Below are 27,929 nucleotides of genomic sequence, written 5' to 3'. Positions count from 1 at the left end.
CTAGAAAAGAGACATTCATAAAATAATATATTTAAAACACTAAATAAATAGAACCACGTGAGGATCCCAAGAACTGCAAAATATATACACAGGTAAATATAAAAGAAGGCTCATCAGATTAGCAGCTGATTTCTGAATGGAAACTGTAAAAAGCAGAAGAGCCTAGAACAAGGTATTTCACATTCTAAAAGACCATGATGTCAACCTAGACTATGGTTCCCAGCAAAACTTTCTGAATAGCTGAAGGAGAATAAAATATTCTCTCTTTTCTATGCCTAAAAGTCCAAGATATAGTGCTTCCACAGTACACCACAGTTTTACACTGTGCTTTTCTGTATGTGCCTACTTATGTTTTATATTCTTTGCTTGAATGGCCCAGTTCTTTAGACTTAAAGTTCTTTAAGTCCTGATATTCTGTTATCTACTCCATCCATTCTACCTGTCTTTCCCCTGATCTTTGGTTACCTTTTCAATTCCACCTTCATTTCAGCTGAAGTTCCTTTTCATATTTCTTTCTCTTCCTGAATATAGTTACCAAATTCTGAATTGTCTTCATCATTTGGATATATATATATACATATATATATATGTATATATATATATATATATATATATATATATATATATCATTCAAGCGCTATTTTCTTTATGTTATTTGACATGTTTGTTTATGTCTTCTTTAAACTCTTCAAATTCCTTGATAAAATTTTGTGATGTTTTAAAGATTTTGTGTCCTGATGATATTTCTCAATGTAAAATATTTCTATCAATGTAGTGTATTTGGTGGGATACAGTCACACTGCTGTGCTGTAACTATTGTGTTTTAGCAATGAGAGCAGGGAATGAGGATTTCTTTCATTGAGTGTATGTCTGATGTTAGATTCTAGGGTGCCTCAGAGTTATCCCAGTGCACAGAATGTCTTAACATTCAGATTATAGAGGTGATCTAAGGTCCACTGACTCACCAGTCTGTGCGGGGATAGTGGATATTTGATCTGGGCTAGGCCTGAATGTTAGATATGCCAGGGTAGGGTCAGAAATATTTATCAAACTTGGCTCCACTATTGCTTATTAATTGAAGTGTTTACTGATTAGTGCAAACTCCTGTGAAGGCTAAGAACCCTAATGTAAATAAAAATTAAGTAAATGGTATCATAAATATTTTAATACCATACTAGAATAAACAAACTCCAAACAGAAATTCAAACAAATACTAGGAGAGGATTAATATGCAAATGTAAGATTTATTTAAATTTTTTAAAACAATCAAGGTCAACACAATCACCTGGACATGTTAATTTTGTTCATTAAGTTACATTTTTATAAGGTGCTTGAAAAATCCAACAACGAAAATGTAAATTGAAATTTAGAATTTGAACTACTAATTCTGGCGCATGTGAAGAATAGAGAATGGTGGGAAGAAATCAAAGAAAGCTAATGTGGATTGTTTTCAGATATATTAGCTAGGTAGAGATAGGAAAGATGACTGACAATTACAGTGGAAGTATATGCTGTTCCTTTACTCCATTGTGCTCGGGGAACCTGATTCTTACTTTCTGGTTAGAATTTCAGTGACCTTAGTCATACAGACAAACAATATAACTTTGGGCTTGACTCAACTCCATTAATGTGTCACAGAATTCTGAGGTCAAGGTCCAAAGGTATTATTGAATATGTTATTTTAAAACTTTGGATGTAAATTATTTCTGCTAAGTGGGATAATACAGAAGAATGGAATGTTTACTGTTTGGAATCATTTCAATATATCTATGTCTCTAAATTCCTGGTGGAATGTGACCAGCCTGAGTAGAGTAGGTGCTCTTTCTTCACATGACCCTGTTCATTTGTACTAGAAATTTAATGAATTTTGCCTTCACAGTTGCATGAAGCTTTTCACTCTTGTTTAACCATTGGATAGTCACAGGTTAGAGAAGCCTTCAATTCTGCACAGTTAGAATTCATATTCACATTTACTGAATATTCAAGTATTCATGTTTGCTAAAAAAAAGAACAAAGATATTCATTACTTTGTTATTATTTTCCTCTGTTAACAGTGACAAAATAAAACATATGAATTGCGAGAAGGGGGTTGAGCAAATGAATGAATGTCCTTTAAATTAGAGCTTTATGAGATGTTATTGAGATGAATTAATGAATTTCTTCACTCACAAAAGGCTTGAAAAAATTAACTTCAGTGATTCTTTGAGGAACTAAACTATATAGAGGCTAGAAAGATGGCTCCTTGATTAAGAGTCCTTGCTCTTCTTGCAGAGAACCTGGTTTTTATTTTCAGAATCCACATCATGGTTGAAGACCACCTGTAATTTCAGTACCATAGGACCCAGTGCTCTCTCCTGTCCTCCATGGTCATTGGGTTCAAATGTATGTGCATAAATACATACATGCACACCAACACTTATAAACATAAAATAAAGATAAATATTTAAAAAGAACCCCACTATTTAAAATGTCATTATGCAAGTACTTTCTTAATTTGAATATGGCTAATATTTAAACTCTATATTCTCAACAAATCAAGTTTCATTAATATGTTCTTATAGCTACTGTGCCTAATAGCCAGCCTCTTTATGTGAAAATACTGGCCATTTAATCATTTCAAAATATTCTGTTCTCCATGATTGCCTTAGATTTTGATTATGTTTTTCATACCAGGGGAGCTAATTTTATGAAAACAGAGTTTTGGAAAAGTAGGTAGTAGAGAATTTTCTTCTGATTATTAAATATTTATATTCAAATGTCCAGCAGTGAACACAAACTCAAGAAAACTCTTTTGAAATTCATGAACCAACAGTTTTTGTCATGTCTTTGATGTATATCGACAGCTCATGGACCTCCATTCAGCTCACCCAGTCTCAGAGAATTGGAAACTCATAATTATGAAATCACTCAAAATAACTTGTTTATTCCTTTGTACTTTAGTTATTGTTTATTGAGACAGAGTCTCATTGTGTAGCCTAGACTAGAATCTAGCCCATCAAATCACGTACCTCTGCTAATTCCACCTCCAGAGAAGCACCACTACAGGCACATGGCTAGTCCTCTTTTACTTTGTGTGGTGGTTCTCTGCAGGCTTTACAGCTGGCAAGGGAAAAAATCATGATCCATGAAGAGATAAAAATGAAAGTCAGCCTGATTTTATGGTAACAGTGCTGGGTCAGAACTTCTAGAGTATGGCTGAGATCTTTTTACATTGGCCATGTTTAAGTCCAGCACAATTTTGGAAAAAAAAATTTTTTTTTGATAGCAATTTACTCAGTCCCAAGCAAACAGCAGTTGAAGACATATTTACATTGAGATTCTTTACAAAGTACATCTGTCTTCTTTCATAAGAATGGGTACCATTCACTCAGAGGTAGTGTCTAAGATTCAGGGCCTAGGAAGATGATTGAAGTAAACATAACACCTGCAAAATTGTCCAGGCCCTAACATGACATAAAAGTCACTTAGGCTGCTGAAAAGCACAGGTGACATCACTCATAAGAATGGGTTTTATGACCTAACATCACTGCTGAAGATTTACAGGTAAAGGGTCTAGGATAAGTGAGACAAATTCTGGGAGATACGATGGAGCCTGTCTCATCAGACAGCAAAGGATCACCAGGATGTAAAACCTTGTAATTCCTGACATTCCAGAAAGAGCAGATATGCATCTCATTACACTGAAGATATAAGATATATGTTTAACTTTCCTGACTTCCCTGGTGCTTATCTGTGTGCACAGGGCCTTTTTGCCCTTTACACTTGTCTGTGTACATGTACATTGTCATCATCACTGAATAAGCACAGTTAACAAAAAAGTATTATTTTTCTACCTTTTCTCTCTGCAAACCATTTTCATAACTTTTGCAACAGTAACACAAAAATAACTAGTTCTATATCTATATCTCCTAGCTGGCTCTTTCTTTGCATGATACAATTTCTGTAGCTGATGGGTGATGATTACAGGAAGATCCAGATGATTGGGATCAGACTAGACTACATAGTGAATTTTGGGTTAGCTTTGGTTACGTAATGAGACCCTGTTTCAAAACTGAAAACAGTTTAAACCACAAATAAGTAAATTTAAAAACTACAAAAATAAGAACAAAGATCATTTTTTTTCTATTTCTGTTTAAAGTCTTGTAATTTGTTGTTTGTTGCTGCTAGGACAGACTCCGTAAAAAGCACACTCAGCAGAGCTGTGAATATTTGGCTCTCAATTTTTTAGCTTATAATCTTAATATCATCAGTACTTTGAACTTTATCCATACAAACACACAATAAAGAATTCTGTAATTCCCTGGAGAGTGCACAAAAGTCCCAGCGAATTGGCATCAGAATTTTCCATATTAATTTTGATATTATTTTCCATTTTTATAGATACCTAATTGCTGTTACAGTTTCTTTATGTAGCATAGGCTAACCTGCAGTTTAATCAATATTTCAAACTGGATTTGAACTCCTGATGCTCCTTCCTCTGCCTTCAGAATGTTGGGATTATATTTATTCTTTGTGTTTAAACTTTGTTAATTCTTTGTTTAAAAGCAAGCTGCTATGACATTCATTTCACTCCCTGTGATGAAACACTAAAATTTTTAAAGAACTTACAATGTGTATAGATTTGATTTAGACTCTAAAAATGCACAAAAATTGCTAAAAAACAGCAAATCATGTAACTGATAACTAAATGGAAGAAGATTCAAATTACAATCTAGGGCCAGTGAGATGGATACAGGTAATAGTACTTGCCACTCAGCCATTGGAGGTCAATCTCTCACACCTTTATCATGGAAAGAGAGAACCAATTCACACAAGTTGTCCAACATCAACACACTATTACACACAGAAGCGATTTCACACATTCATGTCTCTGTACATATACAGAGAGACACAAATACCCATTCACAAATAAATAAAAATGTAATAAAAAATTCAAATGATGCTCTGGAGGAGCTTGAGAATTTACTGTGTTAAGCTCCTTGGTGGGTAAAGAATTGTAATATATTTCTTAGTTCTCTGGGCTGACTTGTGTACTACTATCTCAACCACTTAGATTTGTATTGCTTTCTCTTCTTAAAATGTCAATCTTAAGATCCTACTGTCATTGAGGATAAGAAAATTTACTTTAAATTTTAGTGAACTATAGCCATAGGGATATTTTGGTAGACTCCAATAGCAATAATACCAATATAGTTACAAGTATGCACTGATTTTAGGTGTTGCCTTAGACAACATAAAGTATCATGTTTTTTCCTTTCTTTTTTTTTTTTTTTTGGATTTATTTATTTATTACATATGTAGAATTTTGTCTGCACATATCCCTGCAGGCCAGAAGAGGGCACCAGATCTCATTGCAGATGGGTGGGAGCCACCATGTGATTGCTGGGAATTGAACTCAGGACCTCTGGAAGCACAGCCAGTTCGCTTAACCTCTGAGCCATCTCTCCAGCCCAAGTATCATGTTTTTCTTGTCAAAAGTACATACATCCTAAACAAAGGAAAATCTGTAATTCCAAAAATGATATTAAGTACATTTTTGTCTCTTGAAAATAAGGCCAAGCCATTAAATCTTAAAACAAATTGACATTTTATATTATTATATTAGTATGTTAATAAAACTTACTGCATAGTCCATCGTCACAATGATCAGGACAAAGGGCACATGGTTGTCCTATTGTGTAGGGGATATATTGCCTTCTTAAAATATTACCACTGAAATTGAAATGAAAAATTCAAATACTTTTAATTTTTCTCTGTACACTCTAAAGTTCGATTATATCACCTATATATATTATCAAATATGTTTATATATATATATATATATATATATTCCTATTAAAAGCTCTAGCTATGCCATACAAAAACCTGACATTTCCTAAGAGTATTCAGATAGAGATGTGAAATAATGGGATAATTAATCCATTCACTCTTTCCCCAACCATCATCTCAGAAATAGAGCAAATAAGAGTCTAAAATTTAGAAAAGTTTTAATGTTGAAACACTCTCTGCATTTGTTAATAAACCTGAACAATAAGTAAGACAGGAATGCTGCTTAGGTATAAAAGATATTTCCTATAGAGAAAGTTACATACAGGTATATGCTGTGATTCCTGTAGTGTGGAGGAAGTCCAGTTGATGATGTAGTGAGTTTTAGGTATTTAAGTGTATCATTGTTAAAGACCTAATGTTTAGGAATATTTGGGGAATTCTGAAGGTAGCATGTGGGTTTGAGATTTCTATGCTTATCAAAAAGAGAATATTAATGTGAAAAAAAACTTTGTAAAACCATCAAAAGTGTGCAGTATTCTGAAATTGCCAAGCTGTACCTAAGTAGGAGCATGAATTCTCTGATAATCACAGGACATTAGAAAAGTCACATTCTCCATTGCACTAAGGGTGGCAGGGGTATGTGTGCAATGCCCAAGGGCTTGCAACAGAACCTCTCATCTATATGCAGAACACAGCTATAGGTGTATGAGCAATGTTAAGAATGAAAAAGTCCAAAACTTGCTCCTCTTTATTACTCCTCTGACACTTCTAGGTGCCAGGCTCCAGATGCCTACTTGACCAGGCAGCTGGATGGAGTCCAGTGGCTTCCTTCTTTGTATTACTTAATGCCAACAGAAACATGCTTGAAAATTCTTTGAGGATACTACTATATAACCCACAAACATTAGAAATGAATCATTTAAAAGACTTGAACTGAAGACCCTCATCCTCTTGTATAAGTTTCTTGTATTAAAAGGATAATAGAGCTGGAGAGATGTATTAGCACTTAAGAGTACATATTCCTCTTTTAGAAGACTTGGGCTTGGTTCCCATCATCCACTAAAGGTGGCTTGCAACTGTCTGTAACTCCAGTTCTACAGGATTTGATGACTTTCATCTTCACAAATGTTTAAGGTTGATAAACTGGGACTGAATAACCTATCGGGAGTCTCCTCTCTAAAGAAAACTGATTATTTCACAACACCCATAGATTACCCATAGCTCCTTATCCAGGGCAATATAACCTTTTGTTATCACCCTTGGTTGCCTCCCTGAAGTCAAAGATAAGAGCCTATTGTTAAAAACATCATCAACTTCAGACACAGGAGTTGGAGAAATAGTGCTGGAATTGACCTGGAAGCCTCTTTCCTGAAGATTAGCTCTCATAGTATTAGAAGATGCTATGTAAACTGGCAAGGGAGAAAATAACCATTAGTTTTTTCTTTCTGCAAAATCATAACAATGACTAGCCTGGTTGCTATTTTTCCAAGCTTAATTTTTGTTGCTTTATTTATGCATGTGAACAGACACACACCCACAAAGGCCAGAAAAGGCCCTTAGTCCTAAATTAAATATAGTTATGACCTACTTGATGTGGTTGTTGGGAAACAAACTTGGATCCTCTGCAAGAACAGCAAAAATTCTTAACCACTTAGTCATCTTACAGTCCTATGTTGCTATGTTATACCTGTAAGAATTTACTAAGTCTTGAACTTCAAAGGCACATTGAGAGGTCCTCAATATATTTCAAATAGTTAAGAGGCTAAAATCTTAAATCTTTCTCCTTAGAATTTACTAAAAAATTCTGAAAAACTCATTCTCTAGGTCTTGATTTTAAAGCCAGAAATTCACTTCCCTTCTATGCTGTGTTTGAGCTCTTAAAAAAGTTTCCATGAAAAATGAATGTATATTCATAATCTGTTAACTTATTTTGTATTTAAAAATACTTTAATTATATCTGCATCTATGTTTGTCCATGTTAGGCTTTGTGCATGTACAATAACAAAGCTGAGATCATGAATTTGTGAGGAAGTATGCGGTAGGAAGGTTTCGAGTAGAGGGAAGTGTGGACATGATGGAAATACAGTACTCCTATATGAAGTTTGCCAAAAAAAAACCCTTTTTTGGGTTTTTGAGACAGGGGTTCTCTGTGTTGCCCTGGCAGGCCCCAAACTCACAGAGATTGCCCGACTCTGCCTCCCAAATCCTAGGATTAAAGGTGTGAACCACTACCACACCTCAACAATTAAATTTTAAAAATAGATATAAAAACCTATATAATCAGGGGTAGGATCAATTAATTAGAAGCCCCACAATCACTAACCTGTGTCATTCACTCATGTTCACTCCTGGTCTACTATGAAAAGTTTGCTTTTTAGCCTACAAACATAGCATGAACAGACAATAGGAATTCACAGTCCTTATACTTGGGTCCTCATGAGGTCAGCATTAGTCCAGAAAACAGCAATGGAGGAGGGAAGGGAAATCATTTTTAAAGATAGGGAAAACATTTCCAAGTGCAATTCATGGAACTAATGAGACAGACATTTCAAAGATTTAGTAAATAAATTTCAACTCTAGGGAATATTTAGAAGTTTTTATTTTCCTCTCTCTGTAAATTATATCTTTAATTTGTTTTTATACCATGATAATTTTAAAATGTCAAGTTTCATTTGATGTTGTTGAAAATGAACTTTGAAGTGGATACTTACGGAGGACAATAGTGACAAACATATATGAACTGCATTAATTCCCCAGAGCACTTAGCAACTCCACATGCAATTTGGTTAGATGAATTCCAAACAACCTATACACCCAGAGAAGACAGGGCACAGGTCAGAGAGGAAAATAATGCAGAAAAACAAATATGAAATTAAAAACACCACTAGTAAACTTTGTTTCTATATGCCTTATAGACATAGTTAAGTGATTGAATCAAACTACAGATGTGAGAACCTCCCGAAGGGGCTGCTGTTGGTCAGCTAGTCCGGCAGAACTTTCAGGAAGCACTCAGTGGAGTTTATGAAGGCTGAGTGTGGCTTCAGCCCCATCTCAGAGAAGCTTTCTTCTTCTTTGTCATCTTTGACAGTTTCCAAGATGAGGAGGATGCAGAAGGCTGGGCTGAAGCCAAAGAGCTTCACATCAAAATGAAAGGCATCAAAGAATCTATGGACACCAGGAGGATCCTGGTGTGATGTAGAACTTCTCGGACACTGCTTCCAACTCTACAGGCATGTGACCATAAACAGCTAGAGGGTAACCTGGATATCAGGTCAATTCCTGGTCAGACATCAAACTGACCAAGATGTTGATGGTGACTACTCTGAAGTTTTTTTTGCAAAATCACATGTCCTATGTCCATATAGCCCTGGCCTTGGAAGATGAACCAGAACTTCCTCCCAGCATCACAGAAGAGACTTTTCAGTTTGATACTAAGCCATGATCATGAGTATCTTCTTTTCTGTGTGGGCAGGGATCATAAGTGGCAGCAAGCCTTGCTGGTTCAGCCTGGTGGAAGGCTGACACTCAGCATATTTCCTAGAAGTTGTATGTTTTAGGTGCTTCTGTGTGGAGCTATGGCCTTGGATATCCTGGTTTCTTCTGAAACCGTGTTTCAGCTCAAGTTTCTCGGACTGCAGGATCTGATCAGGACAGTGATTTGGAGTTGCTTTGTGCCTGTACCACATCTTCATCTCCTCTCTACCAAGCCAAGCAGCATCCCCACATCACCTTCTTCCTAGGTTTGGAAGGCCCTCTTTGGCAGTGGACAGTATTGAGCCACAATCTTATTATTCTTGCTAAAAGTACATTTGATAGGAAAGTGCCTGAGGACTGGCCTGTAGATCCAGTAGGAAGCTAGATGTCAGGGTTTCTGGTAATAAAAGTCCAGGGAATATCTTTCCTCTTTTCAGTCAGGAGCCATACAGATGCACAGACTTGTTAAAGTCTGTGAAGGTGCCTTAGAATATAGGCCATCACCCTTGTTTGGCTACTTGAGTCAAGAAATTATCATTAGAAAAAATATAAATATGTTCCCTTACAAAGATTAGATAAACCATTGAAAGATGGCAGCTCAAATAGCCAATGAGTGTCAAGACCAATGTACAACCAACCACTCAAGATCTTCCACAAGGTGTATGGTTGGTGTGCACTCTCTCTATACTCCCTGAAATTGGGAGAATGTGATAGGAAGACAGCAAGTTCAAAGCCAGTCTGAACTACATAGTGAGACCATGTCTCAAAAAGAAAATAAAAACTCTGCACCGAAAAATTCTTCATTGAAATCAGTCATGTAATTACAAATATTTCTTTGCCTAGTATTTACAGAGACAGTAATTTTTCTTACCTGAGTATAATGTCCAACTAATGCACTAGGTGGATTTGGGCCTGAACCAAACCTGAAATCTTTGGCTTCATCGTACCAGCTTTGGATTGCACGAGACCATGATGCTGGGTAACTTGCCAGGAAGATATTCTCACCACATAATATGTCTAAGGAAAAAGACAGAACACTCAAAAAGACAGCAATAAAGAAAAAAGGAGGACACACACACATGCATGCACACAGAATTCCTGCTTTTTAAAGACATTGCTCACAGTTTCTTTTGAATATTGCTTAAGAAACATGACTCAGATGTGATGAACCTTTAGCTAAAAAGGCGCCATAGGTATTCAACATGTGTGCGCTAAACACCATGACCACTAAGTAGATTGAGAAGTCTTTTCTTCAGTAGCATCTCTCCTCAAACTAATTCATCCACCCATGAAATCCTGCATACCTGTCTGCACATGTGTATGTGTGTGTGTACGCCTTCTTTACAGTTATTCTTTAAAAAGTACAATTACAAAGCAAACAAAACAGAATGGATTATATTTTCAAAGTTAATAGGTCATGTGTGGTGATATTTCATTTGTGCTCTAATAAATAAAGCTTATCTGTGGATCAGGGGAAAAACTAGCCACTATGTTAAACATAGAGGCCAGGCATTGGTAGCCAGTGCCTTTAATCCTAGCATTCAGGAGGCAGAGAGTCATCCCGATCTCTGTGAGTTCAAGGCCACACTGGAAACCCATTGTGGTGGCACATGCCTTTAATCCCATTGTGGTGGCACATGTCTTTAAACCCAACACTAGTTAACCATAGAAATCTGGAGGTTTATACAGACAGACAGGAAGTGATAGTACTGGGTGGGAAGAGGAAGTGATATAGTTGGGTAGAGAGAAGAAGTGGGATGGCAGGGCTCAGAAAGGTATATAGTCATGAGTATACAGGAAATAGTCCTCTCTTTGGCTGAGGATTTCCTAGGGGTAAGACATGGCTGGCTTGCTCTCTGCTCTTTTAGCTTTCATCCCAAAACCTGGCTCCGTTTTTTTTTCTTTTTTTTTTTTTTTTTTTTTTTTTTTTTATTAATAAGACCATTTAGCAATGTGTGTTACAGTCATGTCTTAACTAGAAAATAAAAACTTCATGGGCCAGATTTTCTTCAGAGAATGGGAAAAAAGCATCTTTTAACCCCCCAAAATAACAGTATTTTTTAAATCAAGCTCTGTAATTAAAAAATTACTTTACACTTTAACTGAATATTGCAGCCTTTTAAATTAAATTTTATTCATTATGTTATTGAATTAGAAATATCTAAGAAGTAAAACTTTTAAAAGAGTTTATTAATTTATTAGGTTCAAATTGGGCCAAAGGTGATCATTTTTAATATTTCAAGAAATATTTTATCACATGGCCCATTTATTAATTTTGTTATTATTTTTACACTTTCTTATGTAAATATTGTTTCATAGTTTATTTTTAATTTAACATAATATGTCCTTTCAGGCACTAGTAAGGTGAACACACAAAAATGAAGGAAGAGCAGGGTGCACACACATTGGTGGCTTTCACACAAATTCCAGTACTTAGGAAGCTGAGGTTGGAGATCAGAAATTTAATGATATCCTGGGATATACAGTGAGACCTGTCTCCTCCCCATCAAAAATAATGAAGGAAATAGTATATGTGAATGCCAAGATTTTGATATTTCTTGAGAAAAATGAAGAATTAGTTGATCAAATTAAACATATCTTTTATAATTAAAAAGATAGCTTAGAAGCACAACAAGCCATATCATTAAGATATGTGGTTAAAGATAGAAATTCTAATTTCAGAGTCCTGAAGAAATGTCTGAGCATGTAGGAATATACCTTGCTATTTCAGCAGACTTGAATCCAACTCCTAATGTCCATACAGTGTAGCTTACCACCACCTGTGACAACAGCACTGTAACAACCACCTGTAACCTGTAAGCTCTAGATGGCTGGTGCCTTCTTCTGCCCTCTAGAAGCATTTTTCATACATGCACACATGCATAAATATGCAGAGATACACAAACACATAAATTAAACCATGATAGGATAAAATAAAAAGGAGATTCGAATTTCAAATTTCCTTTATAAGGCCTTAATTTGTAATTATTTTCATCAAGACATCGGTTTCTAATCTTCGAAGCAGAGAAGGCACAAAGCTGGCATCAGGAAAGACAGTTTGTGAAAAATATAAAACATCCAATAAGCACAAAGTGGAGCCTTTCAGAGCCATCTCTGCCCCAGAGATATTTAACTTTTAAAAAAGGAAGTATCAGAATACGTGTTTATTTACAACGTTTTGTTAGCACAATATGTGACTCTCCATTCATTTGTAAGTAAATTTGAGTTTACATACTAGTGGTCCTGGCTTCTGGAGGACTGTGTACATAACTGCATTGGTTTGCCCATCTCTGTGCATTCACTCGGGCATTATTGCTCCATTGCTAAAAGGAAAAGGAAAAAAGATAGCCGTAGAATAACTCAAACCTCAGAGTCACATGATCTTTGCAAAATTTCTGTAGGTACTTTCTGATTTTCATCATAATCAATATATAATATGGTATATGTCTAAATTTTTATGTTAGCATGTATATTTTCAGCATTCATGGTGGTATTTATAAATAAGTTTATTTTTGCATATTTTCCACCCCCATCTTCCTGATCCTGCCTATCCTCCCTTGCATGCCCTCTCACCCACAGCCTCCACTTGATGTCACACATGTTCGTTCTCTTTCCTTCCACTTCCCATGCCTTCTGTCATCTCTTTACCCTCCACATGGTCTTCTTACTAGTTTCATAACCTATGTCCAAAGTTACTCCTACTTGTATATGGCCTCTCCTGTACCAAATAAATACAAGTAGTCTGTCTTCCCAAGGCCACCAAAAATGCTAAACCTTTAATGATCTAATGACTTAGTGAAATCACAACAGGAACCCTTAAAGGCTGAGTAATTGCTGTAGAGCTAGTAGCAGTAACCATGTCAAAGTACTAAGACTATTTTTTCAGCTGTAAGAATTTGCCTCATATCCTAGTTTTATTTTTTCCCTCATTAAATGAACTTAAGAGACACAAGGATGTTGGTTCTGGATCCAGAGAGTAGACTATTTAGTTGAAAGTTCACTAGACCTTAAAGGAGAAATGTTCTGATCCTAGATTAGGAGAGAGAAGAGTCAGCCAAAATAACATAGTGACATTTCACTGGAGACCAAACTCAAAAGATTTGATTTTAGTTCAGTCACTATAATTGATATAGCTCCATAATACCAATGAGTCACTGTTATAAAAGAAATTTAATAAATTCTACTCTGATCATTGCACAGCTAAAGACATAGAGGTAGAGAACAAACTCTGATATAATGGGCACACACCCATGCACATGCACATAAACAAACAATGAATACTTTTTTAAAAAGAGAAGCTAGAATAGAGTCAGACCCTCTTAAAGCACAAAGCAGAAGCCAGATGCTATCCTCAGGCTCCAAACACAGTTCTCCAAATGCACTGTCCTGTTGTGAGCCCTCACCATCTTTAACAGGTCACTACTAGGTGGAGAAACCAGTCTTCTCAGTTGGTTGTGCTTGTTTACAATCTCTTCTTGGACTGACACTCTAGTTGTTGTCAAATCCTCAAAATTCATATTCTGAATGGAAATAAAATTAAAGTCATGTTAGTGTATGTTAAGATTGCATAAAGAAGGGGTAAAAAAAAAAGATTGCATAAAGAGGTGAATAAGTTGTCTAAAGTTAATGAAAGCCATTTTTAAAGTACTCAGGACAATGTTAGTCATTAAGCCTTGATAATACATTTAAGAAAATCTATGCCTTTTCATTAGAAACAGTTTAAATAAAATATTTGAGAACAGAATGAATTTAGGGCATGTCAAAGTAAAAACTCTTCTGAGGCTACAAATGTCAATTTTGATTTAAGTGGGATCTATAATGATAGCCATGTACAGTATAGAACCTTAAGTCATTTATACTCAGTTAGTCTGTAGAAAGGAAGTGCTAAGGGGGAAGACATAATTTATTATAAACCTTAAGAGGCAATAGCCATCTGACCAGGAGTTTGAAAGTTTGTGAGATAATGTGTAGGCTTAGAGCCAGTATATGCGTGCATTAGAGAATTTTATATGGAACAGGGTTTTGTGATCACTCCAAAGACAGGTTTATCTAATAGAATATTCAAGTCAATTTGGAGTCAATGGGTTCTCGAAAATAGTTGAGCATTACTGACTTTGTACTTCACTGGACTGCAATAAGCCTGCCAAGTTAACTCAGATGCTGATATTTGATTTTACATATTTCATTTATGCAGGACAGGTGGATGGAGTGATATTATGTGAATTGGCAGAGATATAAGAGCCACTTGCTGATACAAACATACTCCATAATGTACTGTTTTATAGTGTAGAGCAAGATGTTAAAGCATAACTATTGATGGACTGAATCTTATACATTTAGTGCAAAGATCAGTTGTTTCTCCTTCCTGCAGTCTTACTTCCCTCAAGTCTCTGTAGACAATGCACCCATAGATCTAATAACACTGCATTGCCAGTAGCTGCGACATGTCCATCTCTTCCTAAAGTTTTATGTTCTGAAGGCACTAATGAGAGCCGTATGTGAAAAGATCTCTCACAGCCAGTGATTTCTAAGGCAGAAAGGATGTACATGTTAAAGTCATTTCTTGAAAATCCTCACATTTTATTTTAATGTAAAGTAACAATATCCCCAGATGTTTATTTATTAAGGGAATGGTATCATTTTCTAAAACATTTTTAAAATTAAGTGTATATGTTTGAGTTCAATATGTGTTTATGTAATGAGTGCAGTGCCAGTGGAAGACTTAAGAGAGTTTCAGATTCCCTGGAGTGTGTGTTACATGTGGATGTAAGCCACCTTTGGTGAATGCTGAAAACCAAAGGGTCCTCTTCAAGAGCAGTAAATGCTCTTATCCACCAAGCCATCTCTCCAAACTACCAAACTCAGATGTTTCATTTTAACCTGAAAACTCTACCTAAATATGTTTTATTTCTAAAGACAAAATATATGGCTTTTAAGAGAGGAATTAATATTCTCTGCTTGTTATCCAACCTTCTGTGGTAGCTAAAAATTCCATGAGACAAGAGTGTGCTTATATTTTCTTAACAGGAAGTTGTAGAGATTTACAGAAAAACATACTAGAAACACTGAAATGTGAGAATAAAATGTTGAATGGTTTATTTTGGATTGGAATGTGCCCTAATAATTACAACACCACAGAGTAGAACCAAGAATAAGAACAATAAATGACACCGGGCGATGCATTAGTTCTCCATGGTAACTCTCAAAGAAACATTCATTCATAAAACATGGCTTGAATCTCTCTGTTATTTGGATCTTGAAAATTTAGAAAGAATTATCAATAGACCAAAGAGAAAAGAGAGGGGGAAATGATGAAGGAAAGGAGACTAGTTCAAAAGTGCCATATAACACAATCTTTTTAGGAAAGAAACTGGGAATGCACACAACTTGAAAGAACACAAAGATAATAGTCTCCAGATTACTAATATGATTATGGTAACAAAAGACATATAATTTACATTCCAAAACAGGTTTAACTAGTTGTTGGCACTCCCTACTCTTGAGGAACTCTAGTAGTCTTCAATGCAGAGGCCAAAGAGGAGAATGAAGGCTACAGCAATGCCCAATGCGTCTAATTTTTAGTAGCTTTCTAACTAAGGGGAGGGATTTTTGCAGGTACTATACATTCTGTCATTAAAGAAGGTGACTGAGCCTCATCTGGGATTGTCTAAGCATAAGAAGATATTTTAATAAATATTTGGCTCATGTACATACTTACTGTTTGCATAGTAGATGTACTTAACCACTCTTTGGGGTGTGTGTGTGTGTGTGTGTGTGTGTGTGTGTGTGTGTGTATTGCTGAGGATCAAAGTGACTTACTCCACACTCTGGCCTTTTACAGTTTTGAAGAGTGATACTATAGCTTCCTAGCCTTCATAGTTGCCTAAATTTTTCTGACAAGAAACTAAACCTTACCCATACCTCATTTTCATCTCGAAGAAGAAGTGATGAGTGCAATACAGCAGCCAGGAACAACAACAGGAATAATGTCATGTCTAGAAAACAAAGAATAGAAAAAAGATCTACACTTAAATGTTTAGTACATGGAGTTCTGAATAACGCAGAACGTATGGGGGAAGTAATGAGACCTATTTCCTAGATTTACTAGCAGTATAGCAAGGAGGGCACACCATTTATATCATCAAAATGATAATAAAATCAACTCAAGAAGCCTGCTGTCAACTGGTGCAATATAGAATAATCAAAATGCCTAAGTGAAGCTCTCCAAAGCATGCACCTATGAGTGCTCTGGGTGAATAGTGTCTCCCCCCACCCCCACCCCCATCAAACTCTAATCCAAGGAGGTCTTTTCTTCAGAGTCTAGAAATTTAGAAATTCTTCATTTGTCCATTCAAGAGCAGCAAAAGCACCCAGCTATTATCATGGCAGGGCGTGACTATGATACAATTAAACACTTGTTGGATATTTTAAATTCTGCCTCCTCTATTATATGATGTTTGTTTGTTTTTCATTCATTAAAAGGTTTTCTTTTCTTTTTGAGACAAGATTCCACTATGTAGCCCAGTCTAGCTTCAAACTTACAACTTTGCCTCAGAGTCTCAAGTGCTGAGATATTGCTGTGCATTACCACACAACTCGGTCACATTTTTACATCAATATCCTTAACTTGGCTCATGTGTCCAGCATATTAATTCTGGTCCATAATATCAAGATGGAACCTTGAAAATCTTAGACCTTCATTATCATATTTTACATATAATGGTAAATATATGAAAAATTAATGACATGCCCAACAATAGGGAAACCATTTAAATAATTTAGAACACATTCTCTTATGAAGGGTATTAAGTAAAACTCACACATGCATGTGTACGCACACATACACATTTGAATGTGTGCTGATATATATATATATATATATATATATGTGTGTGTGTGTATGTATATATACATATATATGTATATGTGTGTATACACACACACACACACACACACACACACACACACACACACACACACACACACACATATATATTCATGCGGAGACCTGAGGCAGACACTAAGTGTCTTCAATTGCTCCCTACCTTACAAGTTGATCCAGGATGTGTCAGGGAGCCCCAAACCCACCGTTTTAGTTAATCTGGCTATACAGCTTGCTCTGGGTATTCTCTTTCTCTACCTTCTGCCTGCACTGAAGTTATTAGCATGCAGCCACACCCACCTGGCTTTTACATGGGTTCTGGTGACTTTAAATTCCTGTGCCCATGCCTGCATAGCAAGTGCATTTTCTACTGAGACAAACTGCCAGCATCTACAGCTTGTTTTTTAATGATATCTCCTAACCAGTAAGAAGTTTTCATTACTCTACAATAAATAAAGGCCTATATAGATGATGCAATGCATAAATAAATAATTTTCATGAAACTTTTCAAAGAAACATTTGCTTCAATTTAGGCACACAAAATAGCATAGACTATGTTTAGTGACATTTGTTATGTGACTCTCTTTTTTTGCTTCATTTAAAACTCATACAAATCTAGCAGTTAGATACTGTGACTCAATATCCAACTCAACATCCAAATCTAAGTACTGGCTCTGGCATCAAAGCCTTCAGTTCTGAGAGCCAGAGGCTCTGGTGATTTAGGTTATATACACAAGGAAATATGTCAATCAAATTCCAGCAGAGGTGCCTGGGTTGAGTGCATTACTGGAAGAATCACATGAGAACTAGTCACATTCTCCTGAGTATCTACTATAATGTTTTCTAAATTCCAATGTCATATTCAATCATCACTCAGTTTGCTTTGTCATGTTTATCTGAGCTATAGCAGTCAGCACAGAACATAAATACTACAGAACAGCTAGAAGTCATTATGGACACAATCTGGACAAACATCTTGTGAGAACAACAGTGTTGTCAATACTTGAAAAGCATTCTTTTTGTATTTTTCAAGAATAAATACCCCTGCTTCCTTAAATTTGCTAAGCAGTGGCACTGAAATTCTGAGCTGTACCTGATCTACAATATTTGAAATTTCTGACACTCACTTTTGCATCTTACCCCTCTCTTTGCAAAATGAGTTGTCTCACTCAAGGGTTGAGATTTACCACAAAGCAGTCTATTATCAAATAGCTCCCAGTTTGACATTTATCGTATCTTTGACTTGTTTTGATCCAACATCAGAAGTTTAGCCAGATTGAAAGGCTTTGTAGGTTCAGATATCAACAGTCAAGTACATCATTTAGACACATGAACAAAAGCATCAATAAATGTACTTTGGAATTATTATCTTCTCCAAGGTCATATAATTCCCTTTCTATTGATATTAAGTAGTATCATAATATTCTATGATTCTCCAGAATCATTTCCTGTCTGCCCCAAATGCAATTATCTATGAGGGATACTGCTTTGACATATAGGATATATGCACAATTTATACATGTAAAGAACCTACAAGCTATATGAGTATATTCACCTATGATCAGAAAAATGAAATGTTTTGTTTTCTGATTGTGTTAAGTGTATTTTTGTGGCTAGTTATATATTTTGATGATCACCAATTACATATTTATTTCAAGTTTTGAGCCATAACATTGAGTTGGACAATTTAAAATCATTAGCAAGGCTACCCTCTTATCCATAATCTAATAATATTTTCATTAGTGCATAGAAATAACCCTGCAGTCACAAATCATAGTTCTAGTAAAGATACTTCTAATATAACTACTTTGAGAAGTCATAGACATTATTTTAGAATAAAGAAATTCATCCCAACATCTCTGTAAAAAAGCATTCCCAGATAACAAATAAGCTACTTAAATCATGTATACTTAACTTTAGAGATTAAATAAAAACAATTGTTCTCAATATAATTATAAGTAGGTACTGACAGCAGTCCAGATGTGCAATTGCTAACTATAACATTTTGCTGCTGCTGAGTTATAAATGCACAGGCATCAGGAGATTCATTTTAAAATAAAAGAGTGCTACTCACTGCTGGTATCCAAGCAGAATGAAGTGTTTGTTCTGCTGGAATAAGAAAGGTGGTGACAGACAAGAGTTGGAACTGTCTATATGAACTCTACCTATTTCCTGCTTTGACACAATCTGGTTGTGCAAACACATCTTGGTTAACAAGGTATGATACAAGATCTGTCATGGCAGATTTTTATAGCTGGTCATCTAACTGAAATTTCGACATCATATGGGGACTCTGTATATGGCTATCAGAAACAAATTATTAGAGAATTTTACTAGCTCTTTAGTACTCATCTAGTGTTATAAGGTATCTATATATTTGTCAGTAGACGCCCCTAACCAACTCATTTTCATCTTATCAGAGCTGTATTTCTTTCTCTCTTTTAAGGGGGCTGCAGAGGCGACTCAGTGGTTAAGAGTAACTTATGCTCTTACAGACAACATTGAGTTCACTTCCACCCATGTCATTTGTCTCACTACTGCTTGTAACTCCAGCTCCAGGGACTTGACACCTTCTAGTCTCCCTGAACACTTTATTCACATGCAGATACCTCTACACAGAAGCAAATATATACATATATATGCACAATTAAAAAAATTCAATTGAGAATAAGTATTAGATTGTACTTTTCATGATCTCTAGAGAATTCAAGATGTCTTCACAAAAATCCAAAGCATCCATAAATAATTGTTGGACCATATTGATTTAGAAAATAATTGTGTCCTTTACCTTTGTAAATTCAATGTGATAGTGCTTTACAGAGTATATTGGCAAAGAACCTCAGAGCCCTCTGGTATTTTTAAGGTCCCTAGTTTTAGCTTTTATTTTCTGGTCGAATGAAGTTGAACACGATATTGAGCAACATAACCAATTACTGTCATTTGAGTATGAGAATCCACACAAATTTTTGTGATTTCTAAGCTTGTTTCCACAACATAAAAATGAAGCAGGATAGACTAACAACAAGTTTCCTATGCAATGATGTTAAGAAAAGTTTTTGGTAAATAAGCAAGAATAAATTATGCAATAACTAGTAGTACATACAGAGCACTGAAAGGCATTTCTGGAGGATCATGTTGTCATATACATTGTAATATGCCATGCATAATTCAATAATCTCTTCTCATTTTCTTATTTATCTTTAACTTCACTGATTTATGAGGAAAAGGCATATTAAAGAAGAGAATCCACTCAACACATGTTTGAATTGTATTTAATAATAGGTTTACCTATTAGAAACTGTTTAAGACTATCTTTAAAGCTCAGGGTGGACTTGACCATAAGAAATTAAAGGGTAACAGGTTGCTTAACTGTCTTTCATCACCTCTTCATATGTAGGTTTTAAATATAGAAGTGAGAACTGAGTGGTGATGGCACACACCTATAATCCAAGCACTTGGGAGGCAGAGGCAGGTGGATCTCTGTGAGTTTGAGGCCAGCCAGGTCTACAGAGCAAGTTCCAGGACAGCCAGAGCTACAAACAGAGACACACTGTCTAAAAAAAAATAAACAAATAAATAAATAAAAATAGATATACTAATGAAATATGAGCTATAAGGAATTAAGTAACATTCCTGAATCACATTACCTTCAGATATGCTCTTTCCTCCTCCAGCTTTTTATGAAAAAATGTGTCAAGAGTGTGATGATAACAGTTTCCATCCTCACCCTGATGGCTCCCTAATGGTGTGCAAAATTGTCATAAGCTTGAGATTTCAGTTCTCATGAACATTGATGAAATTTTTATAATGATGTCCACTTTAATGAATATGTGGGGAATACTGTTTAGTTTACTTCAGATAAGATGATAGAGTACATATCATCCATTGCTATGTAGCAGGTATTTTCAAGGTCTTTCTTTTTCTGTGTTGAATGCTTCTTTTCCTTTTACCTGAATTCCTTTTACATCTATGAATTATGCGAGAATAAGTTGATGTTACTAACAAATAAGGAGTAACTTGTTCTGTGAGAAGTATCTATGAGAAGTGGATGAAAATGGCTTGGAAGGCAAACATCTGGTAGCTTATGATTCCTGCTTTATGAATTTTCTTAAATTTAACACTTAATGATCATTAAATATGCTATGATATATAAGGATGCTGTGGCTCATGAAATAACATACATGTATTCAAGCATCAAAGTGACATTAGATTTTCAATTTGGCTGTTGTTTGTCAATTTTTTTACTCATTTCTTACTATTTTTCTGACCTTTTCTTCTTTGACATGTATTACAGCAAATGTTAATTTTTCATAACCCATATTTCTAATTGCAGACCCCAGAGAGTCTACAGCTTACAGCTTATTTTTAGTTGGAAAGTTATATAGGTAAACTTACTCTTTTTCTATACTATATGTATTTGCATTCATGTCATAATAAAACTTGTAACTGAGTACGTGGTTGTTTAGGAATCATAATTCAGCAAAAAGCTATAATGAAGGAAATGAATCTGTACAAGGAATTTCAAAAATCTAGAGAACAATATGCATTTAGTTGAAGTCTAGTTTACGCCAATCAAAATGTTTAATGTTCTAGACAATCCCTTAAAAATGTCTTCTAGATTTACAAGTATATGAAATAATGTATGATAACTCAATTCATGTGTACCATGTGAGATGATAAAATCAAGGTAGTTAGCAATTTTGTCTTTATCATTATGACTTCGTGCTTTCAACTTGTAGTTTGTATCTCCCAGTTATCTGTAGCAAGCCATCATGGTAATCCCTTTGTATGGCCTAAGACATCAGAACTTATTATTTATGTCTGTGTTTTAGAGCATACTCTCTAAACTTCTTCTGTACTACACCATTGCCTTTGATAGTTGTTCCAAATTCAAGTTGCTTTTCCCTTAATCAAAATATTATACATTTAGTAAACATATTTAAGCAGAGATTCTGTGGCAATACAATAAATATCTGGTATACTCAGACATAATTGCAACAAAAGACAATCGCGCTACTAAATTAAATAGATAATTAAATGACAGGAATTATTTCACAATTTTGTTACTCAGAAGCTAAGACGTGTCCAGAGGGGCAATCTAACATGTATAATCTGAGAATAATATCATTTTTCTTAAAATATAAATATTCAGGGGACTTTCTTCCACAGTTTAACCACATTTCTCATTTACTCATTAAGAATCATTGAGTTACAGTTAGTCAGAGGAATTTCATGTATTGGGTTAAATATGTAATCTAAATAATGAAGAAATCATTTTTATAGTTACAGTTCTTTAATCCATCAAATTATGCTCATTAGCCAGATTGAGAAATAAGCTGTTTCACTTGATGAACATTAACTGAATCAACATACAAGATAGGCTTAAGTGCCCATAGCACTAAATCACCTTCTATCATTTTCTCTCAGTTTGCAAATCTGTAGAGAAAACCACAGTACAAATGATATTTCTTTTTCTGTATTTTTAGTGCATAGATGACTGTTTTTAACTATTTAGAGAAAATAAAGATCCATAGTTTTGTACATTTTGTAAATTGTTTGTTAATCTTTGATCTTAATTTTTATGGCTTTAAGTTCTTCTGGGGTTAGTTTTAAAACTGCCAGGAAGAACATAAAAGTCACCGAAGAAAACAAATGCTGCTTTTGGGATAGATAAGCTCCAATCAGCTGGCTTTTTAATAAAACCATATAAGCATAGCTCATATGTTCATTTAGAAATACATACCTGAAGGACTAAATCATGCCATATGAATATTTTTCTCATCTATGATGAGAAAAGATATTTTTAAAACTATAATAAGCCACAATAAATATCAGTGTGTAAATATGTCTTCCCCGGGATGATGAGACTTCCTGGGAAGGTAGCACATGTTGACTCAAGGAAATCACTTGATCACAGCCAGAAGTCAAGACTGTTGGTCAACACATACAACAGTTGAGGACACAGTCTTCTCAGAATCCTTCTTCCTGCTGTGATGCACAGTCCCCTTGGGATACACAAATAGAATCTACCATACGATGACATTTGCAGTGTTACAAAATAACATATCACAAAGGTAATGTTGAATGGTTAAGACATTTATCTTATACATGACTCACACTTTATCATATCCAAAGTTGAGCACATACATGTTTTCAATAATGCATATTGAATTATTGAATATGTAAGTCAAGAGAAAATGAGGAAAAAAAGAGGGAGAAGCAGGCCAGTCTAGAACAACAAAAGGGAGGAGGGACAAATAATAGTAAGAATGTTTGAAAAAACTATAAAGAATCATCATTTTGTTTTTTTCTAAAATTACACATAATACATATAAGCAAGCATATGTGTATATATACATGCATATGGATATATACTCATACACACACAAACATACATATATATGTGTGTATATATATACATATATGTATATAAAACAATTATGCCAGTGAGGCTAACAATACTCTCTCTAAGAGCTTTAGACTATTTAACAAATCTCTAGTACTTGGCATTAGAAAATTCTGTTGAGTTTTTGGTTAGGGGAGTCCAAGTGACTCTTTTTTTTTTTTTTTTTGGTTTTTTGAGACAGGGTTTCTCTCTGTAGCTTTGCACTTTTCCTGGAACTCACTCTGTAGCCCAGGCTGGCCTTGGACTCACAGAGATACACCTGGCTCTGCCTCCTAAGTGCTGGGATTAAAGGCACTACCACCATGCTGTGGATATCGCTCACACTGATTGGCCAGTAGCCAGACAGGAAGTTTAGGTGGGACTAGCAGAGAGGAGATAGCAAAAAGAGAGAAAGGCAGGGAGGAGGAGACACCAGCTGCCAGTTCAGGGAGCAGCATGTAGAGGCAACAGGTAAAGCCACGGAACACGTGGCAACATATAGATTAACAGAACTGGGCTTAGTATAAGAGTAAGAGCTAGACATTGGTAGGCCTAAGCTAATGGCCAAGCAGTTTAAATAATATGAGTCTGTATGTTTATTTTATAAGTGGGATCCGGGACTGGCGAGACTTGACGGGAGCTGGAGAGAAATTCTCCAGCTACACCACCACCTGGCCAAAGTGACTCTTAAAACAATATAGACATCTTGCTGTTGCCCTTTGTTGCAGCCCAGAAGTTAAAGGTAATTCCCTGTTTCTGAAGACACCACATATTTCAGATACAGGGCTCTGTCTCACTGGCTCTCATCTGAAATCTTCCTTCCAGAAGTTGCTGTGCAAGATGCCAGTGGAGAATAGCAATCCGTAGTCCTAATCAGCTGTTATTCCTATAAACCACAGTAATGACAATCATGGTAAGACATCCTCAAAGGTTCAGTAGTGGTACTATTAGTGCTGGCTGTAACCAACATCTAATTGTACTTAAAGACCCCTCAATAAGGGCTAGTTAGGTCATGGGTCTTAGAGGAGAATTTACCATCACTTCACTAGACTAGTATAATTCCAACTTTGAAAAAGCACCAACTGTTCAAATTGTTCAAAACTGCTGTGGTATGAGTAAGGCTTATCCATGCCCTGCTGGGGACAAGCTCCAGCAGAGATCAGACTAGAGAAGAGTGGATGCAGCAGGCAATATAAAGAAGTTGCAGCAGACAACAGCTTGAATTTTTTTAGAGCCTCTAGGGATATTTTATTTGATTCTGTGTTCAGGAGGCAGTGTATAAAAGAGAATATATGTATATCTCTACCCCAGAGCCACAGAGCTTATTTTTATATCCTATAACAATGATTAGGCCATTATAGATTTGTATTTCAAAAAATATCTAATACATGACAATTTAACCAAAATGAACCAAAACTTTCTTTAAAAGATATAATCATAAAATTCAATGATCACAGTTCCTGGAGAGGTAGACAAAGTTTGACTAGGCAAGGGAGGAGAGGCCTTGAATGTTTTCTCATGCTCACTGTTGCCAAACAATTAGAATCTAAAAGGCTAAATCTTAACTTATAATAAGCAAACCAAAAATTCTTATCAAATTATACTATAATCTTTCTTAAACCTTTATATACATCCTAATTTGTACATCTATGTAATTTCTACAACATTCCTGTCTTTCTTATTTTTATAATCTTCTGATGATTAACTCATAATGTGAAATTATTTATTTTTTTCTTGATTCTTAGTTTTCAAATTTTCATTTTAAATCTATAAAAGCACTAATATATTCATTTCTAAATAGTCAGAAAATGTTCTCAAAGTCATTTGTGGGTTGTTTGTACTTTCCCAATTTTGGTCTTCACTTCCATCTCCACAGTTTTGTTAAAACATACTGTTCAGCCATTTCATCAATATTAATACTTTCACATGCATAGGTTTTATATTGCTTTTTTCAATAATCTTTATACATCTTATTTCCTTTCCCAGACCACCTCAGACCACCAATATTTTGAGGACAAAAAGTAACAAGTCAGTGAATCCTAAAACCACTACACAGATGATTTTATTTTTTAAGTAATAAAACTAAAGGAGGAAGTGGGGCTGTATCCACTCAACCAGAAACTGGACTTTGTCACACAGTTTCCTTAGCCAAACAACAGTCCTACAAGTCTCCTTAGCTAAGTTATGAGAATTGGAACTTTGTCACACAGTCTCCTTAGCCACACAACAGTCATACATTCTATTCAGCTAAACGGTGAGTGGAGCCACCATCTTCCCCATTTTTATTTTTCAGTTGATCCATTTGAAATTTCACTGACAGTGTTCTGATGCCTCATGGTGGTTGTGGTAAGATGACTGGAAAAAGAAAAACAATAAGGAAGATGATAAAAATTAAATATCCCAAATTAATAAAAAAAATGGCCAAACAATAGTGGAACCTATATATTCCCTTATAGCCTTAAGGAAAGAAATTGAGACTTCTTCCACTTTAGAAGAATCAATATGAACTCCACATATAGCCAAAAATTTTTCAGGTAGATTACGAAGAGCCTAAGAAAAGTTTGAATAATCCCAAACTCTCTTTAGGTGAGCTTGAATCCTGTCCCAGGAATGTTCTGAACATTGTATGATAAAGGAGTAACACAAATCCAGTGGAACTGTCAGTGACATTCTATTGATAATCTAACCTTAATATTTTGACTTTGATTTCCTATATGAAGCATTGCTTCTTCCAAAGCATTAAGTCTTTCCTGATACCTCTATCCATGTGTTCCTGAATCACAAGGGCAATAGAAACATTTTTTTTTGATAATTGATTTACATGTTGAACTGCATGAATTTGTTTAATGAAAACAGCAGTAGAAAAAACAAAACTAGCTACAATAGCAATTAATGCAGTAACTCCTAAAATTAAAGTTCCCACACAACATTTACCTCTGCACAAAGAATGTACAACATTATTCATAACCTGTAAACCAGGATTAGCATACCAATCTCCAGCATTATTAACATGAAGTAAAACATAATGTGGTTGACCTAATATAACCAAAGCTTCATCTGTTCCATTAGAAGTAATACAACTGGGACCGGTCTCAACTGAATGTACCAGGCTCTGGTGACTCCCCATGGGAGACCTTGACATGGAGGAGGTGGGATTGGGGCGTGGGTAAAGGGGAAAACCTGGGGGGTGGGGAGAGGGAAGAGGGGGGAATCTGTTGTTGGTATGTAAAGTTAATAGAAAATTTTTTAATAATCATCATAATAATAAGGAAGGAGTACAATTAGTAAGAACGCAATATTTATAAATTATCTTAAATGAACCATTGTTATTCTCAAAAACATATAAAGAACCAATGGATTCACTATGTAAAATTGCATAAGGAGCTCCAACACAGGCATTTCGTGATCATTTGTATCAAACATTACTGGATAACACTTAAGCAAAGGTTCCCCTGATATGTCAGCTTTTCTAATTGCTACAGGAAAACCTACAGGCTCATTTTTGATTTTTGGCCTCTATAGATTTCTCTTGAAAAGGAGATACTGAGGTGGCCAAATCTCCTTAAAACTTTTAATTTCCTCTTCCTCTTGATCACTTTCTGTTTGAAGAGACTCCTCATTCTTCTTATCTCTTTCGTCCTCATTACTAAACTTTTTTCCTAATGGATCGTTAAATAAAAGAGGAGCAATTGATTTATTTTGAGGAGAGGTTTCTGTAGATTTTTTACATTTAGGTAAATCCCAACTTCCATAGTTACCAAAGCCTGCTTTTATTAATGACCAATAAGCTGAAGCATCTACAGACATGCCTTGTGGCCCATTGGATTCATTCCACAATCTAATATCTTCTCCTACTTCATCCCAATTATCAATATCTAGGGAACCTTGATCAGGAAACCAAGGACTAAGCTCATGCACAAACTGTAAACACTCACAAACTTGATTGTCATTAACTTTTATTCCTTTCTTTTTCAAGTATGTTTAAAGCATTAACAAAAGCCTCCTTTCCTTAGACTCCACCTGTTCCATTATATTTATTTTTTTCTTTTCTCTTATATACTCTCCCCGGCCCTAGTTGATGACCAGGGGATATTTATTAATTCTTTCTTATTAACCACTCTCACCCAGCACACCTCTTTGACAGGTGGTCTGCAGCACCCTTGTGGGATTCTCGCTACACCAGAAACACCTTATTAATACTTATCCTACTTCAGGTCTCCTGTTCAGGCACCACTTATGCTGGGCACCAGCTGCAGCAGTGATCAGGCCTGGAGAAGGATGGATGGAGCAGGCGATGTAAAGAACTTGTGCTGGACAGCAGTTTGAAACTTTTCTGAGCCTCTAGGAATATTTTATTTGATACTGAGCTTGGGAGGCAGTGTATAGAAGAGAATATATATCTCTCTCTTCCTAGAGCCA

The 27,929-nt window shown here is 35.5% G+C and overlaps 1 protein-coding gene across 2 annotated transcripts; it reads right to left on the bottom strand.

Moving 5' to 3' along the window:
- Positions 1-1,224: 1,224 nt before the first annotated feature.
- LOC121824657 (cysteine-rich secretory protein 1-like) lies at positions 1,225-27,929 on the bottom strand. Of its 2 annotated transcripts, none has more exons than XM_076557883.1 (8): positions 27,720-27,927; positions 16,165-16,238; positions 13,647-13,763; positions 12,479-12,566; positions 10,115-10,260; positions 8,481-8,575; positions 5,624-5,712; positions 1,225-1,998 (listed from the first exon to the last, which is right to left on the bottom strand). In XM_076557883.1, exons 2-8 carry the CDS (start codon positions 16,234-16,236, stop codon positions 1,982-1,984), a joined length of 624 nt encoding a protein of 207 aa, XP_076413998.1. In that variant the 5' UTR covers positions 16,237-16,238; positions 27,720-27,927; the 3' UTR covers positions 1,225-1,981. The 2 variants fall into 2 exon arrangements, with proteins under 2 accessions (XP_076413998.1, XP_076413999.1); XM_076557884.1 differs by lacking the exon at positions 1,225-1,998 and adding an exon at positions 2,431-4,780 and having other exon boundaries at positions 27,720-27,929.

Source organism: Peromyscus maniculatus, chromosome 21 (assembly GCF_049852395.1).
Source record: "Peromyscus maniculatus bairdii isolate BWxNUB_F1_BW_parent chromosome 21, HU_Pman_BW_mat_3.1, whole genome shotgun sequence".
Classification (NCBI taxonomy): domain Eukaryota; kingdom Metazoa; phylum Chordata; class Mammalia; order Rodentia; family Cricetidae; genus Peromyscus; species Peromyscus maniculatus.
This window is presented reverse-complemented; position numbering and strand designations above follow the sequence as displayed.

Excerpts from the sequence above, each read along its gene's own strand:
- LOC121824657 (XM_076557883.1), bottom strand. The coding sequence starts at position 16,236 with ATGACATTATTCCTGTTGTTGTTCCTGGCTGCTGTATTGCACTCATCA. Across the intron at positions 8,576-10,114 it reads TAGTTGGACATTATACTCAG|GTTGTTTGGAATTCATCTAA; the intron begins GTAAGAAAAATT and ends CTGGGTGTATAG. Across the intron at positions 5,713-8,480 it reads GTTTGTCACTATTGTCCTCC|TGGTAATATTTTAAGAAGGC; the intron begins GTAAGTATCCAC and ends TTTCAATTTCAG.